General features: G+C 40.4%; 1 protein-coding gene across 1 annotated transcript; it reads left to right on the forward strand.

Annotated features, from left to right (window-relative positions):
• Positions 1–1,616: 1,616 nt before the first annotated feature.
• pip4p2 (phosphatidylinositol-4,5-bisphosphate 4-phosphatase 2) lies at positions 1,617–15,733 on the forward strand. Its single transcript, XM_046844331.1, has 7 exons — positions 1,617–1,872; positions 8,082–8,230; positions 9,419–9,525; positions 9,696–9,822; positions 11,063–11,115; positions 12,867–12,957; positions 14,543–15,733. The coding sequence occupies exons 1-7, from the start codon at positions 1,767–1,769 to the stop codon at positions 14,684–14,686; spliced, it is 777 nt and encodes a 258-aa protein (XP_046700287.1). The 5' UTR covers positions 1,617–1,766; the 3' UTR covers positions 14,687–15,733.
• The last annotated feature ends 2,755 nt before the right edge of the window (positions 15,734–18,488 follow it).

Consider the following 18,488-nt stretch of genomic DNA (forward strand, 5'->3'; position numbering starts at 1 on the left):
TCTTCCATTTACTAGGCGAGACTCTGATTCAGAAATAGGGATGGGCGGATCCATCCTGAAGTATGGATACTTTCAATACTGGCGTATTTCCGGAAATAAAGAATTCGAAAATCGAAGTGCCGTTTTTTAACAAATAAGTTGAAAATGTTTTAATAATAGTAAGTCACCGTGCATTTGGTACCTGGGCCTTCAGTGGGGACGTACCCGACTTAATCCACCTCTTAATACCACCACTATCACGTCGCAATTCTAGAAACCATTAATACTATAGAAAAACGCAATATAACAACACGTGCATTACAGAGAGAGAGGCATTTCACATATGGAGGGTAAAAACCATTTTACTAAAGCAAGAAACCCAGTTAAGACTCTAAACCATTAAACTACAACCACAACTGTGCACCTACATCATCTGGAGCAGTTCAGAACCAATATTTGCCTAATAACATGACAAAAACGTAAAAATGTAAATAAAATACAACCAGAGATGCAGATTTATAATGTGCAGCGCCCCTCAGAGGCTGTAATCCAGTGGTACCGCTCGTATTCACTGGTCTGGAAGTGGTGAACAAACCCTTTCCCAGGCTGAGACACGCTAGCTAGCTTCAGGGTCGGCCGACCTCCTCACCATGTCTAGCTTTTCTTGAAAATGTACTTTTAAGTATGTTCGAGACCAAATCAATTTCTCTTCCTCCATAGGCATAAAAAAGTCTAACTCGGATGTATTAATGTGTGCAGCGCGGTACACAGAAGTGTTTTGCCAGTCGAACTTGGCTGTAACAGTTTCACTCTGACTAACCAATCAGAGGACGGGAAAAACGCTGACTCTATTCTGGGCCAGCGAGCTGCCCTGTGAGGAGAATATGAAATCTGTTTGGTCAAAGAAACAGAACCGTTGATAATAGAGACTATGGTAAAAGGCCAGCAGTACTGACTATGAAGGCCCTGGACAGATTAGATTGACATGGCAGCACATAATGGCTGAAATCTGATTGGACAAAAAATCTAACATCCACATACACATACTGGAAGCAGTGCAGCCAAGAGAAACGCTACGAAATGAAGAGAATAAACTGTTGGGAATAAATTTATACAAGTTCATGAAACAAATATTACAATTTAGGTTGTAGGTCAGTGCTTCTGATTGTGTTTTGGCCAGCAGAGAAGGCTTTCTCTGGCCCTGACGGCCCACCACTGCCATATAGTATACAAATATTTATAATACTTCAATAGGAACATCAATTGGAACAATAATTTCTTCCCCTGTTGATGTTTTAAATAGTAGGATTAAAAGAAATTAATCATTTTATACATTTTTATTAGCCGATATCTATTTCTGTTACCTGGTATCTGTTGGATATACTTAACGAAATCATTATGCATATTGTTTATTTTATTATTATAATAATATTGCAGGTTGTAATTTTTAATAATGATGGCTATTAAAATCCACTATAAAATCACTTACATACAGAAATTTCGTATCGATATCGATATTGACGATACTTGTTTTGAAAGTACTTGGTATCGGATCGAACAGAAAATAATCGGTATCGCTCATCCCTAGTGGGAAACATTCTGCATGTAATATCTCCAACTGTGACGTTGCGTTTTGGCTCCGCCCCCTCATGACTGCTGCTGGAGCAGGGTTGGAGTGTGTGTGAGTGTGTGTGTGTGTGTTTCGGCACCAGGCTGCCGGACCGACATATTCGCAGTTGTTGAGGGGGTTTTATTTGTTGTTGTTTTCCTCAGTAAAGAAAATAAAAATGGCATCTGACGGCATGGATGAGCGCTCGCCCTTACTGTCAGCGCAAAACTCCGGCAACGTGACGCCCACGGCGCCGCCGTACCTCCAGGAGCCCAGTCCGCGAGGTAAACACACACACACACACACACACAAAACACAAACACCGGGGCCGTGGTCGTGATTGACTCGGAGTCTGCTGAATCATTTCTGGGCGTAGCGACCAGTGTAGATCGCGCTCTGAGACCCGGGTTAGACCTGAGTTAAACCAGGGTTAGACCCTGGTGAAGTGTCTTGGAGATTCCGATGAAGTGTGTTGTTTTGAAAAAGCAGAAATAAAGAGAAATTGTGTAGATTTTTTTGTTGCAATGCTGCAGGCCTACTGTCTGTGCTGCTAGCCTGCAGTGTGTGCGCGCGCGCGTGCATTCATGCATGCATGCATGCATCTGACAAAATCACTCAAAAGCCTTTGTGGATATACAAGGAAATTGTGTGTGTGTGTGTGTGTGAGTGTGTGTAAAATATAATAAGGGCATTTAATGAATAGGACAGACTGTAGCATGGCGTCCTTGCCTTTTGTATCGCCTGATCTGAAATGGTTATGTTGTTTGCTCTGTTATCTGAGTGAATGGTCGCTTGAAAGTGTGAAGGACGCCCACTGGCCTCTATTGTGTAGAAATGTAAGAATTTGGATTAGATTGGATTAGATTCTGGTCATAGTGCAAAATTGCAAAGCTGGGGAAATGCACTTTGCATGCATATATATATTTATATATATGCATGATATTATAACATCATAACCGGTCAAGTAATTGACTTGTTCAGAGCATCTCCAAAATTGCAGCTCTTGTGGGATGTTCCTGGTCTGCAGGGTTCAGTATCTATCAAAAGTGGTCCAAGGATGGAACAGCGGTGAACCGGCGACGGGGTCGTGGCCGGCCGAGGCACGTTGATGCACGTGGGCAACGTAAGCTGATCCGTGTGGTCCGATCCAACAGACGAGCTCCTGTAGCTCAAACTGCTGAAGAAGTCCATGCTGTTAATGCTCGATGGGTCACAAACGTTTTGGCAGCAAAAGGGGACCAACCCAACATTAGACAGGTGGTCATAATGTGATGCCTGATTGGTGGCCATAATGTGATGCCTGGTTGACGTGTGTGTGTGTGTGTGTGTATTAATCGCAACTTAAATACACATTTGTATCTGTTCTAAATGTACCCTAAATGAATAATCAACATGGATAAATATAGATGCTTTATTCAAATGTTTCTTATTAAGGAAAACATTTTTGCTTTGTTTCTACACGGACTGTTTTGATTGCCGGATATGTGCATCATGGCGGATTTTGGTGCTTGATTTGAGACTTGGGACATCGGTAAAACAAATGCTATCCGAGTAAAGTAAAGACACAGTAAATAAACGTGTTGCGTTGGAGCTCCTCGTGCTGTGCGTCAAGCATGGTGGTGGTAGCATCATGGTCTGGGGCTACATGAGTGGTACTGGAGAGCTGCGGTTCATTGAGTGTAACACGGATTCCAACATGTACTGTAACATTCCAAAGCAGAACATGATGCCCTCACTTAAGGACTGAGCCGAACGGCAGTTTTCCAACATAATAACGACACCAAACACACCTCCAAGGGGACAACTGCCTTGCTGAGGAAGCTAAAGGTGATGGAGTGGTCAGGAATGTCTCAATCAGGTGTTTGATGAACCAATGATGCTAAGCAGGTGCTAATCAATTTCATATATAAGGTTGAATCACAGTCATTAACTGACACAGAAACATAGAAACTGAAAAATGGAAGAAAGCGGAAAAATGGAAGCAGATGATCTGGACTGAGAGCGGTACAAGGAGGAGTGTCTGTAAGCATGTGGTGAAGTGAAGCATGGTGGAGGTTTCCTGCAGGTTTAGGGCTGCATTTTTGTAAACTGTGTTGGTCAGGTTTAATGTGGTGTCATTGCTGAGAAATACAGGCAGATGCTTCATCTATTATGCAATACGATCAGAAGATCTGTGTTAGCACTTCAAGATGTCTGGAACAATGGACCTGCTTTCAAACATGTTTGCAAGTGTACCTAGAAGAACCGATGATGTTTTGCAGGGAAAGGGTGTTTATTTTTATTAATTTTTTTTTTACTTTAGCAGCATAATCACAATGTTTGTGGACATTTGACCATATGTGCATTTTCAGCATCCCATTCCACATTTCCTGCTGTTACAGTAACCTCCATTCCTCTGGATTGATGTTCCAGGAGGAGGCCTGGGGTGCAGTTGTTCAGTGAGTGAAAGGACACTCAAGATCTTTTATTCCAATCCAGGTAAAACATATCTTAATGCTGGAATGGAAGTGCTTTTAGCCCTGACCTCATCTGCTCTAAGCATCTTTGAGATGATCTGAAACACTAGACTTCCTCGTTTAACATCATTGCCTGACCACACTAATGCCCTTGTAGCTGAATTAACTCGCAATCCCCACAGCAGTGCACAAAAATCTAGTAAAAATAAAACAGCTTTTAGTGACTGTGCAGTTACACAAAATAGATGTTGTGATTGGACCTGGAATCCTAACGGAGACCATGTACAATGTGGTTGGATATCATAAAAAAGGGAACAGATTCTAAATGTTTGTGGAACTGTATTGGCTTGATGAACTCAGAAGTTCAATTTCTTCACGCTCTCGTGCCCTATGGATACAGGAGCCATAAAAAGGCCACTCCCATCAAGATAGAATTGGTTCCCTATTAGGGAAGGTGGTATCTCAGTGGTGAAGGCTCTGGGTTATTGTTCAGAAGTGGCGGGGATTTACGCCCTGAGAATCGCCAAGCTGCCGTTGCTTTGGTAGGCAAAAATTGGGACGTGCGCCATCATGGTGGTAACTAAGCCGCAAATATGAGCAGATTTACTAAAATACAGACCAAATATTTAAGGCTGACTGGGTGACCTACAACCGAAATTGCCACACAGATTCAAAGCCTAATACTTTCCAAACATTTGGATGTTTTACGGCGGGTTCTGTCATTGCCGGATTTGAAACTGGGCAGCAGCTGGTTTCGGTGCTCGGTGTTGGGAATAGTCTTCTCGTCTTACATGTAGGGAAAATATACACGGGTTTACTAGAAGACCCAAGCCCTCTGTTGATATGCGAGAACGAAACAAATCTGCCTAGATGTTGCCGAGTTCAACGAGTCGTTTGCCGTATGAACTGCATATGCATAGGGATTGTCTTAGAAGCGACGGGTGACGTGGAATAGTTGGAGAAACGATGCTTTGATAGGAGGAGTCTTAACAGAGGTGTTGTGAAACAAAGACCATGCTGTATTGGTTACTTGTCAATGTAACTCTATGTCTGATTTCCTAAAGACAATATGGAGCCTATTATAAGAATTGTATTATTATTGTGTGTGTGTGTGTGTGTGTGTGTGTGTGTGTGTGTGTGTGTAATAATATCCAGATAACACCCTTGTGGCTGAATGACCCCAAATCTCCACAAACACTCCATCTAGTGGAACATCTTCCCAGAAGAGTGGACGTTCTTAAAACAGGAAACGGGGACTCAATGTGGAATGTGGAATGGGATGACATAAAATGTTCTTGTCAGGTGTCCACAAATGTTTGTCAATATTTATATATTGTCCATGTATACATTTATGATGAATATATAGCAAATTACGTATATTTTTGAATATAACTGAAAACATCAGTAACCTAGTTGCAGTTTAAGCAGTTGAATCTTGTGGGAAGTGGCGGCTCAACCGTAAACAGCAGGAAATTTCAGAGGAGGAAAAAATAATCACTGTTGTGTGTGTGTGTGTGTGTGTGTGTGTGTGTGTGTGTGTGTGTGTGTGTGTATATATATATATATATATATATATATATATATATATATATATATATATATATATATATGCCATTAATGGGAATCTTTCAGAAGGTTAGTGATGAGGAAAATTTCTCATGTCTCACAGTCTTATATCACATGATGAAACCAGTTTAGACGATACATGGATCACTTGTGCATGGCTTAAATGCATGCCATTCTGAATTAATGTCATTTAATTATTGCTGCAACGAAGGCCGTTGTTTACGTAATGATCGAAATAGTATATGTTCATCCTTTGAATCATGTGGAACGATAAATGCCAATGAATCTGAGTAGGCAAGAGCAGATGTAACACAGTTGAAATGAATGTGAAGAAGCCTTTACTTTATAATACTTTTCTTTAAATATTTCAGATTGGGGTTGGGTAGGATATTGCACTCCCGGAGGCAGAGACTTCGAACGAAAGTGGATTATACTGATAGCTAGGTTGGAGTGTTCTTGCCGATTACAAGAACATTGCAAGCATAACACTTCACGTAAAAGAGTACTGAACTTGATCACAAAAAAAGAAACACTACTAAATCTTGAAAATGTTCTCAATGAATATATGAATCATTAATAAATATAATTATATAATTCAAAATTTATAAATGAAATGTAGCGCTCTCCATGCAACACGCAATCTAAAAACACATGGCGGCAGTGATTCACCTTTAGAGGCCGCTCCTATAATTATAGCGGACCGCTCACGCAACAGACGCAACCCGGAAAAACTATCAATGTCGATTACTTAGGAAAACTGATGAATGAAACCATTTTATCGCGATTTTTAATTTGGCAGATAATTATTTAATTATACAGTCCCCATTTCAGTTCATCATAAGAAATGAGTATCATTGCAAGAAACCATAGCTTTCAGATTATTTATTGGTTGTTGTGTCGTCTGATGTCAAAAAAGGGGCAAAGTCGAAGACATACGCCACCAGATTTAGCCGATGATGATAAGAATGCAGCGACGTGTTTCTTTAACTCCTCCTTTTTTTGCTGTCATAGGACTCTTCAACCAATTAACAAGCAGAGAAACTATGCATAGGCTACACTACAGTACTGTACTTTACTACAATACTTACTATAAATGTAATATTTTTACGAATTGACAAAATTCATCTCGCTATATTCTTGCAAACGGTTTTTGTGGACGATTTTATGGATTCAACGATTAAAAAAGGCATTTTTTGGGGTGGCTTCCACAGTTTTTCTATAGACGGGACGACTGTATCATAAACTGTTAAAAAAATTAATATTCATGATCTGATTCTGTGCTCTGAGCAAAATGACTGTTTCTACAGAGTCCACATCCTGCCTCATTATTTCTCATGATGGTGTGACTTAGCGTGGTTATTGCACATCTTCCTGTTGCAGCGCTGTGGTACTGTTACAAATTACCTCACAATATGGCTAAATTGTTTACAGCCATATTGTGAGGTAATTGTAAGGTAATTTATCAGCACATAAGTTATGTACACCAAACCTGCCTGTTGGGTAAATTGGATGACCTCTAGTCCAGAGTGCTTGTTAGATGCTGTATCAAATCATAAAACTTTCATAACCCGTTTAGCTTTTAGAGGAAAAGTTTAGCTCGCACATGTGGCTAAGAGTAGAAATAAATTCAATCCTCAGCCAAGATTCAATTAATGAGTGGATTGAGTGGGTTCATGTTTTTATACCCAATTTGGACAAATGGTCATGGACACCTAGCCATTACATTTGTATGTGCTTTTGAACAACTGCTCCCCATTCCTGCTAATAATAACCTTCACTCTTCTGGGAAGATGTTCCACTATATTTTGTGGAAATTTTGCCCTTTTAGCCACAAGAGTGTTTAGGTAGGTGAAGTGAGGAGGCCTGGGTAGCGGGCAGTATTCATCCCTGTGGTGTTTAGTAGCTCTGTAACAGGGCGTGTAAAGCATATCTCGCATAAATGATGATGGTTCGTGGGGAAACGCAGTGCAACCTGTGGCATTAAACAGACTAATCAAAGCATTCATTTGCCTCAATGAATTTTTGTAATCGAATTTCTAAAAACCACCAAGCAGGACCCTCGAGCAAAGTACTCAATCGTCAGCTGCTCAGTTATATAAATGAGACGTATGAAATGTGTGTCGTTTTGGATGTAAATGAGAAGTTGAGGGTGAAGGAACTTGCTCAGGGGCCCATCAGTGGCATGTTGATGGTGGTTTCACAACTTACAACCTTCCAGACAGAAGTCCAATGTCTTAACCGTTGAGCTACTACTGAACTTTGCCCTATGTAGTATGTCCTCTGGATAAAGCGTGTGAATGAACCTTGCTGTGTATTGACCAGGGTACACAACACTTCATTCAGTTTGGCAAGCAAATTTGTTTCGACTGCTACCGTGTGTGGAATAACCAGAGCATGAAATGTAAAATTCACATAAATATAATATATATGTGTGCGTGTGTGTTTTTGTGTGTCGGTTTGTCCTGCTTTAGCTGAGCTTCCTCCGCCATACACAGCCATTGCCAGTCCCGATACAGGAGGTGTGCCAGTCATTAACTGCCGAGTGTGTCAGTCTCTCATAAACCTGGATGGGAAGCTCCATCAGCACGTCGTGAAGTGCACGGTCTGCAACGAGGCCACGGTAAGAAAGCCTCTCATTCGCTCGGCTAATGCTGAGTCATGCACAGCACCAGTCTTGTCTCACACACACACACACACACACACACACACACACACACACACACTCTATTTCCTCTGCACAGTTCTAAGCGATGTATTCACACAAGGAAGAGAAACTCGTGGAAACATCATTTGCGGCGTTTTGCGCGTCTCTGAGTCTGCGCTTCGAGACTCGTAGTTCTTTCTTCGGTTCCTTGAACTAAATTCAGCCTCAGGCGTTTTTTTCGCCACAAATTTGGTCTATACATTACCAGTGCGAAGAATGGAATGTGAACAATGATACATTTTGCGTTCACGCACATCTCTTGAAACAATCAATACGCATAAATATGTCGCTTGCTTGTAACTAAGCGGCAAGATTTTTTGTGTGTTTTATTGTTCAAACTCACCCATTCTTTTGTTTAATTGGCCTTGTTTGGACACAAATTAGAGGTATTTCTATGGTGGATAAACTTGTTAAGATCCGACTTGATGCGAGCAAGCCTTTGTTGTGATGCACTATTGTTACGTAAAAAGTATTGGGACACCTGACTTGGAGGCACATGACACACCTGTTCCAGCTTGAAGATGTGCCTGTGCATATCCTGCTCCATGAAGATATTTCTTTGCACTGGTTTTGGAATGGAAGAACGCTTTCAGGTCCGCTACCCTATTGAACAGCTTTGGGATGAATTGGAAAACGTGACCCTCAAAACTGCTCACCCTACAGCAGTCCCTGAATTTACTGCCGAATGAGCACAAATTTCCACAATGACGTTTCAAATTCCAGAAGAGTGGACGTCCTGGGAGTCACATAGAATACAGATTAACATGGCAGAGGTAGAGCTGCATCTTCCCGGAGACAGAACAGGAAAAGAACGTCTGTTTTTATTTCGTCTTATTTCTTTTCTCTTTTTTTGCACTACAAAGGTCTGAAAGGGGCCATGCGTCAGATGGCACTTTGATGATTTGCTGCCTGTCTGAACCAAACAATTAAAAGTGAAGCATTGATGCACAATGTGCTAAATCAAATCGGATTGCACCGCATAGTAATAGGCGTGTGTCACATCGTTAGCTGATTCATATGTATCTTTTGATGTGTGGTATCATTAGCTATGCATCGAGATATTATTCTTTTTTCTTTTTTTCCCCCTACGTTTCCTTTCCATAGCCAATCAAAAACCCGCCCACTGGGAAAAAGTATGTCAGATGTCCCTGCAACTGCCTGCTCATTTGTAAAGACACATCCCGGAGGATAGGATGTCCTCGACCCAACTGGTAAGTGTGATAAATCCTGTCACGCAGCCGCCTGAGCATCTAGGTCTTTGAGGCCAGAGTTATATATATATATATATATATATATATATATATATATATATATATATATATATATATATAAAATTGAAGATGAAAAAGATGTTGAAATTATTTGTTTTAATGACTCGCAGCAGACGGATCATCAACCTGAGCCCTGTTATGGTGATCCCGGAGGAGCAACCCGCACAACCCGCACTTCCGATTCAGCCAGAAGGCCTGCGCGTGGTGTGCGGCCACTGCGGCAACACGTTCTCGTATGTAAAGTTCGCTGCAACTAAATTCCAGCAATAGGGCAACATTTTATACCAAGATCTGATGGGTCCATAGATATTCTGTCTCTTTTGTTATACATTGGACAGTCTAAATAAAGTAATTTTATTAAGTGTCCATGGACCTGCCAGCTCACTTCCATCACCCTCAGATACTCCTAGAGAGGTCTTACTCTCCAGCTAAGCTTAGAGAGTTTGCTATTGGTCTGTGCAGATGTTCTTTTGAAACGACTATAGATCCCTGCATCAGAGATCAAACCGGCTATTTACAAATATAGTATTGAAATACAAGACAGCTAGAGTTTAGATCATCTCATTACCAGTCATCTATCAGACAAGCTGTGGAAAGAAAGATTTTCCTTACTTATCACCGTATTTGCCAGTACTCTGGTGATGTGTACAGCTTTTCTTGTAATACAGAGGATGGCCTATAGAGGATTTCACTAATACCGCTAGCTAGGTTGGATCGTGCTTCCTGATAACCAATTAACCAAAACGGATACCAGATTTGCCTCTAGAGGCCGCTCTCGTACGGTATAACGCAACCCGGAAAAACTATCGTGTATGCATTTTTTTTCGATAGTTCCGAATTAATCAGTGACACTGAGGACATAAAATTTCCATATTCTAAAATATAAAATAAGATGTCAGGGCACAATGATATCTGGTCCCATGTAGTGCATCCAATGCAGGTTAGAATTATGTATTGAATTTACTCTAAGCAACATTAATGGTTAGTTGATGTACTATTCTTTAATGTACTATTGCCGCACCCAAAGGCCTCCTATACAATTGTGTAGAACCGCATATGACTGGAAAATCCAGTCGTTCCAATACTTTTGCTGTGTTTAAACCCGCACAGAACGCCTTTGTTTCCTAATTCCACCGATGCGCCGCATGACCTGATTCAATTCTGCAGTGGATTATAGATTCGCACAGGATGCACTAGCAAACTAGACACGTTTCCAATGCTCGTGTTGTGCTAAAAACACAAGCGAGTGACACGGTAGAAAATAGAGAAGAATTGCATTATTCTACCAATAATCTATAATTAATTGTATTCAATTCCTTTCTCATAGAGGTTTAATTAAAAACGGTTTCTCAAATAAGACTATGCAAGGCATTATAGGACGATTAAAGTGACCAAAGTGTATTTGATCACCTTAATATAATAAGTACATGTACTTGATTTTAATTTCTATTTTGTTTTGTCTCCGTCTTTCCCGCAGTGGATGGAGCTCCGGTTTAATACGCTGGCCAAGTGTCCGCATTGCAAAAAGATGTGAGTGATTCATCACTTCAGCAAATCGTTTCTGTTCAAATCATTAAGAATTTTTTTTTTATGCAATTGGGACCCTCATGACTGGAAATAATAAATCAAAGCATGACGTATATTTATGGTGGGATTGCCACGCCTTGGTAACACTGAAAGGAAGAGTAAACATACCCCGGGGTAGTAGTGCCAGTAATGTGATGCCCTCCACCCACTGCCGGGGCTGCCAAGATCTGCCTGGGCAACGGCTATGGAGTGAGAGCAGAATCCTGCTGATGCAATGTAACACAATGAAGGCCAAAAAGAAAAAGCCACATGGAGATGGCAGGTTGTACAACTAGACAAAGACCTGCTTGTAAGAGAAAATAGGCGCTCACAAGATATCTTATCTCAGTGTTGTGCATGTAAAGTGTCTTCTGTAATTCCTTTTTTTTTTTTTTCTCATGCGCACTACAGGGAAGTTTCAGGGACTTCGGGGAACCGATTAAACATGATGGATACACAGGGCATAAATATAGCGTCAGAATTGTCCGGATTAACGTAGACCTTCGACTTTGAATAAAATTGGAATTTAAATATACACAGGGGCCAATAGGATTCAGGTAAAAACGCAAGGACAAAATGGCGACATCTGGTGGGGAAAATGGGAAACCAAAGGAAAGAATGCGCAAAAGCTAAAAACTTTGGCCAGACAATTAGTGTAAAATAATTGTATTTTTTAAGTGTGTGTTTGTTTATCATCAGCCTGGGATTACGCAGTGTGTCCACCGTCTATGTCGAGACGGCCTTTGAATACGCTGTTAATAAAGGGATCATAATGTTTGAACAAGTGCATTGATTTACACCCATCAGTCAAAATAACAGTGCGAGATGGTTTTCTAAAAAAAATTAAATAAATAAATAATAAATTGAGAATTCAATAAGTTATTAGATTCAAAATTGTATTTTTTTTATGATGTTTGATCACCTTAAGCTTTTTATTTTTGGTGTTAAATCATAACCGTGTTGGAATAAAGTGCATGAGGTCACTTGATTCTTCATGATTTTATTTTTTTATTTTTTTTAAGTAGATTTTAGAACCAGTCACATGAGAGCCATGTGAAGGATTAGCCAGAGCCGGCGGGGATAGGAGCGAGACATGTGACACACACACACACACACACACACACACACACAAACTCTGGGGCCAAGTCTGATCACAGGCATTTACAAAAGAGGCCGTTTACTTCACAACAGCCGCTTCGCTCGATCTGCTTTTCTCTTCCGAACGACTAGTTTACCTCGTGCTTTGATGTTAATGAGCTTAATGTCCAAATCACCAAAAACAAAGCGATTTTTCTCATTATCATAAATGACATTATAACCGGAGATTTTCTTTGTTTTTCTTTTTGTCGGCGAAACTCACATTAGACTCAAGTCATGGACTGTATTGTGTTTTTGTTGTTGTTATTGCACTTTCATTCTTTAAGGTATTCCTTCAGAAACTAGTTTGAGATTTATATTCCCTTTCCGTTTTTGAGCTGCACTAGAACACCCCACCCCACCCCCAGCTAAAATTTGAGTTACTCCTTTTGCATAAACATGAGTCGATTTTTCAGACTGCTAACTTGCGCTTTTAAGTAGAATTTGATTGAAGCAACTTTGTGGTACGTTTTCTTGAGTGGAATGTTTGATGGCTGAGACACGTGTGAAAAGGCTGTTGCATGCGATGACGAGCTTTGCTTTGTTTCAAATTCAATGGTGGTGTTTTCTTCTTCAAGCTCCTCGGTTGGCAGTGCTCTACCCAGGAGACGCTGTTGTGCCTACATCACAGTGGGAATGATCTGCATTTTCATCGGAATTGGATTAACAGTGAGTACCAATCGCATATATATATATATATATATATGTGTGTGTGTGTGTGTGTGTGTGTGTGTGTGTGTGTGTGTGTGTGTGTGTGTGTGTACATATACTATATTTCCAAAAGTCACCTGGTCTAGTATGGTATGTGATTTTTGAGCATCGCATTTCACATTTAGTACCAATTTACTCTCCACTCTTCTGGGAAGATGTTCCACTAGATTTCAGAGTGTGCTTAAGAATATTTGTGTTCAGCCACAAGGGTGTTACAAAAGGCAGGTGCTGATGTAGGTCTGCTACATCAGGCCTGGGGGTGCAGTCAGCGTTCACATTCATCCCAAAGGTGTTCAGTAGAGATGAGATCAAAGCTCTATAGCAGGCCACTCAATATCTTCCTCTCCAAAGCATGTAAACCAGATCTTCAAGGAGCTCACTTTGTGCACAGGGGCATCGCCATGCTGGAACAGGTTTTGAGTTTCTGAGTTCAAGTGAATGCTTTGAATTAGAGCGCATCTAAAAGACGTCCTGCACAGTAGTGCCTTCGGCTTTGTGGTAACAGTTTGGAAAAGAACCACATATAGCAGGAAAGGGCAGGTGACCCAATACTTTTGAAAATGAAAATATAGTGTATGTGTGTGTGTGTGTGTGTGTATGTGTATATATATATATATATATATATATATATATATATATATATATATATATATATATATATATATATATATATATATATATATATATATATATATATATATATATATATATATATATACACACACACACACGTGAGAGGAGTTTATACGAATGTAGAATGCAGAAGTTGTAAATTATGATTTATTATTTTTATATAAGGGGTGTTCAAGTTAAACAGAACTTTATTTTACTTAATTAATTAAATAAATACAAAATTTGTGTGTGTGTGTATATGTGTGTGTGTGTGTGTGTGTGTGTGTGTATATATATATATATATATATATATATATATATATATATATATATATATATAAAATATATAAAAAGAAACGGATGCTTGCGTGGTAGAAAGTGGCTAGTTACTGTCCCGTTACTAATAGGGGGCGCAAGTGTCCAGTCCAGAGACCGTTAATCAAGACGGCAGACCGACAGTGTTCGTGCGTGTGGTGCTGAAGTGAACTTTCGAATGAAGGCGACAAACCCGCGGTATCAATCGAAAACCTCAAGCGCAGTGCGGTGATGAAATGTTCAGCTGCAGATGGTGTAAACGTTTCCAAGATGATCGCAAGTCCATCAGGTCCCGTAGTGGCCGTAGTAGTTTTGTGTAGTAGTGTAGTGGAGGAAGTGTGTCGAAAAATAAATGCAGTTTCGGTTCACTCGACATTTCGGTTCATAAACGCAAAAGTCCCTGTTTGCCTTCGTTTAAGGTCGGTACGAAATTGAGTGCTTGTAAATGACCAATAAAATATATTTACAAATCAAATGGTAGTAGTTACCGAGCAGATCGATAAAGAATAAAATCCGAGACTAAACTGTGCGTGCTGTGTGTGTGTGTGTGTGTGTGTGTGTGTGTGTGTGTGTGTGTGTGTGTGTGTGTGTGTGTGTGTTTTTTTATTATTTCTAGGTTGGAACCCAAGAATTTGCCGGCAGATACCATGCTACCTACGTGTCCTGGGCTTTTGCCTATCTGCTCGGTCTCATCTGCCTGGTCCGGGCCTGCTACTGGGGAGCGATCCGAGTCAGCTATCCAGAGAACACCTTTGCATAGACGAAGCATCCATGTTCTGTTCGTTTAACCCCTTCTAGGAATTTATTTTATCCTGATTTTAACAGGTGTGCATTTAAATGGTCATTCAATGTAGGTGGGATCTAATCGAGGCTGGAAATTCCAATTGGGTTTGATATAAATATATCTCAATTGTCTGATCAAATATTCTGAAATCAGGGTGTTTTCGATCAGTTGGGGGAAATAAATGAATAAATTGGTATATATGCCTCGTGGATGGTTGTAACTCCTACTGAATAGACTGTGTGTGTTTGTGTGTGTGTGCGAGAGCTGCGATTTGTTAAGGACTTGACCAAAAGGAACAATTTGTCCATTGCACTACGGTTTTATGCAAATAATCCAATTTTTATTTTATTATTATTATTATTTAAATTTTTTTTTTTGCTGCTAGTTGTCAGCTGTAAAAAGCTGCACGTTGTGGAGTATTGAAAGCTGCCCACCGCGTTTACGGTTATATAATCTAAAACGTGCCAGTGTTCTCGTTCCTATCTTTTAGGGAAGAAGAATCATCTCCGCGCTCGAACCCGTACCGTCGGAGGCGCTCCGGCGTACTGTGAAAAATGAATACGGCTTTTCGGAGTAATAATAAAAAAAAAAAACAATAACACGGCATGCTGACGAACGTCCGAGCTCGTCCTTCGACTCCGGCGGGACTTCAGTGTTTTGCATGATATTCATCTGATTTATTTTGTACCACAGATCAGTGTTTCTCTGTCAGTTAAAGGTCACCGTGGAAGTGTTCGGCCCTGATGTCCAGACTTCCTGTCTATAATGGAGGGGAAAAAAGCTATAAAAGCGCCTCCGCTTCCTTGTTCATGCTAATATCATAGTAACTTACCTAATTTTGACATTGTGACCGGGCACAAATCTAGTTTCTAATCCTGCTCTGAATGTGAATAAGTAAATAAAAAAAAAAGCAACGGTTTCTTTATGTATAGTTTATTCATCACATCAGGACTCATTTAAGTTGTATGGTTTGGGTCTTTTTAGAAATGGTACTTTACCAATAAAATAAAAATAAAAAAAGAACTCTCTTTTTGTGTCTGTCTTTTGTTCTGTTTTTCTAAATAGGCACTTTAGTTAAAAGGATCTAGAATTGAAGTTTTTAGTCACATATACACTACAACACAGTGAAATTTGTCCTTCGCATATCCCAGCTTGCTCAGAAGCTGGAGGTCAGAGCGCAGGGTTGGCCATGATACGGCGCCCCTGGAGCGCAGAGGGTTAAGGGCCTTGCTCAAGGGCCCAAGAGTGGCAGCTTGGTGAAACCTGGGGCTTGAACCCCCAACCTTCCAATAAGTAACACAGCTTCACCCTAACCACTGAGCTACCACTCCCCTTTGATCTGTATTATTAACAGAAAAAAAACCCTCGCAGGGTGGCTCAGGGTTCGAGCTTCAATTCAATTCATTTTTATTTGTATAGCGCTTTTAACAATGAACATTGTCTCAAAGCAGCTTTACACAGATAATGTGGTGATTAAAAGTAAATATGTTCTTTGTAAGTACGTTTGTCCCTGATGAGCAACTGTGGCAAAGAAAAACTCCCCGAGATGGCATAAGGAAGAAACCTTGAGAGGAACCTGCCTCAAGAGGGAACCCATCCTCATCTGGGTTGCACCGAATGTCCATTTGAAGCAGATATACAATGTTGCGGGGTACAGTGATGATGATCAGAAGCGAACTGTATCCTGAGTCAGTGTAGCAGACTGTTGACATTAACTACAGTCCAGTCCATACTCAAAGCGCCTGTTCTTACTCCGGAATTTCATGGAACCACCCAAGGTGTTGATGAAGCTTGCATTGGCTTTTTACCAATCAAATACTGTTTAACCTTAAAATATAAAATGACAAGAAATTCCAGCTACAAATAAAAAGAAATGAATCAGCTTTATTGCAGCTGATCAGTTCACCCTAAAAAGCTCCCAAGGAGATTCATATGTTCTTTTGGAACATCCCATTCCATTCTTCCGGGAAGATGTTTCTCCATATTGTGGATCGTGATTGTGGAAGTCTGTGCTCTTTCAGCCAGTTCGTAAAGTCAGGTACTGATCTTCCATTCCAACGCATGTAAAGCACAACTTTATAGAGCTAGCTTTGTGCACAGGGGAATTATCATGCTTTCTAGATCAAATCAAGGGAAAATGTTTTTGTCGGTATTTTTTAATGTCAAATACGTCTTACACAATTGTGTTTGTGAACAGTTTGGTGAAGAACCACATATGGCTTTAAAAGTCAGGTGTCCCAATACTTTTGCTGTTTCAACACACTGTGAGAGGTTAGAACAACAATAAACAACTGGCACACAACATCCTGAGGTTGCACCAGGTCCAGTTGTGTCCCACCTCATGAAGATTATTTACCTTCAAAGAAGTACATCCCGACCCCGCAAACGTCCTGAACCATCTAGAGACGTTTCAGCGTCATTTGGATCCCACTTCATATCGAGTTCGGACGTTGGACCTCTTTGAATGTTTAAAGGCTCTGGCATGGAGGAGTTGGTGTTGGATCTATAATGTCAAATCTCAAATGTTGAACTATTTTATGAGTTGCTCAGTAGCTCTTGGTTCCAGGTTCTGACTGTATAAGACTGTAGAAAGGACACACAATCCATTACTCGTGGTAAGTCTCAATCTCCTGTGTCCTCCTCCACTCTTGATGTCACCCAGATAAGGATGGGTTTCCCTTTTGAGTCTGGTTCCTCTCAAGGTTTCTTCCTCATTCATCTAAGGAAGTTTTTTCTTGCCATAGTCGCCCCCAGGCTGCTCATCAGTGACTTCACAGTTCTGTAAAGCTGCTTTGAGACAATGTTTATTGTAAAACACAACATTAATTTCTTTAGAATGACTTAACTAAATACTACCATGCCATGTTAACTTCACTTCCATCTGTCTGTTCATCCGTTCATCATGTGTTTCTGTACACATGGTGGCAGTGTTGCCTTATCTAAGATCCACACATACTCGCGATCCCACCTTTTTGTTTAAGAACTGGCACTCAACAAGGCTCTGAAGGGGTCTGTACAGACCATGACTGAGCCACAGGGCTCATGAAATCACCTAGTCTCCAATGGTTTAGGGTTAATATTGATTTAAAAACTGCACCTAATGTATTTGTTTGTCATAAACTGAAGTTGTACCAGTTGTTAAATCATCGATGTAGAGGTATGTATTGGGACTTGAAGGCAAGAGAGTGTGGTATGGGTAGCTGGTGGTAGGACTGGTCAAATTTTCTGTGGGAACCGTCTAGATTGGTCAAAAGATCTGCATGATTCAAAGGGATTGGCCAAAATCTTTTTAGGAACGTTCTAAACTCGTCAGGTGATTGGTCAAACTTTCTGTAGGAAGACAAATGATTTACATAGATTGGTGGGATTGGTCGAACTTTCTGTGGAAACAGTCTAGATTGATCAAATGACCTGCAAAAGTCAGAAGCATTGTTCAAACACTGTATGAACATTCTAGACTCGTCAAATTTGTATTAGACGACGGGCAAAAATCCATACAGATAGTTTTTCTGACTTCCGGTCCTCCGCCATTATGAAAGTGGCCTCTAAAATAATGTGACAATACAATTTCAGACTTTTAATCTTGAATCTAATGTGGAGCCAGATTTGAAGATGCATTAGGAAAGTGGAAGCTTATTCGTTAGGGCTTCTGATCGAAAAGTCCTAATTTCAAATCCTAGCACTCTGGATAAGGGTGCCTGCCAAATCCCAAAAATGGAAATGGAAAGAAATATTGTAATGTATTTTCCAAAATGAAGACACGTCAATGAGACACATG

Source organism: Silurus meridionalis, chromosome 29 (assembly GCF_014805685.1).
Source record: "Silurus meridionalis isolate SWU-2019-XX chromosome 29, ASM1480568v1, whole genome shotgun sequence".
Taxonomy (NCBI): domain Eukaryota; kingdom Metazoa; phylum Chordata; class Actinopteri; order Siluriformes; family Siluridae; genus Silurus; species Silurus meridionalis.

What these genes read in the sequence shown, in the direction of transcription:
- pip4p2 (XM_046844331.1), top strand. Translation starts at nt 1,767, where the DNA reads ATGGCATCTGACGGCATGGATGAGCGCTCGCCCTTACTGTCAGCGCAA. An exon ending in CCAGGAGCCCAGTCCGCGAG is followed by an intron (nt 1,873 to 8,081) that starts GTAAACACACAC and finishes GTCCTGCTTTAG; the next exon opens with CTGAGCTTCCTCCGCCATAC. An exon ending in TCATCGGAATTGGATTAACA is followed by an intron (nt 12,958 to 14,542) that starts GTGAGTACCAAT and finishes TATTATTTCTAG; the next exon opens with GTTGGAACCCAAGAATTTGC.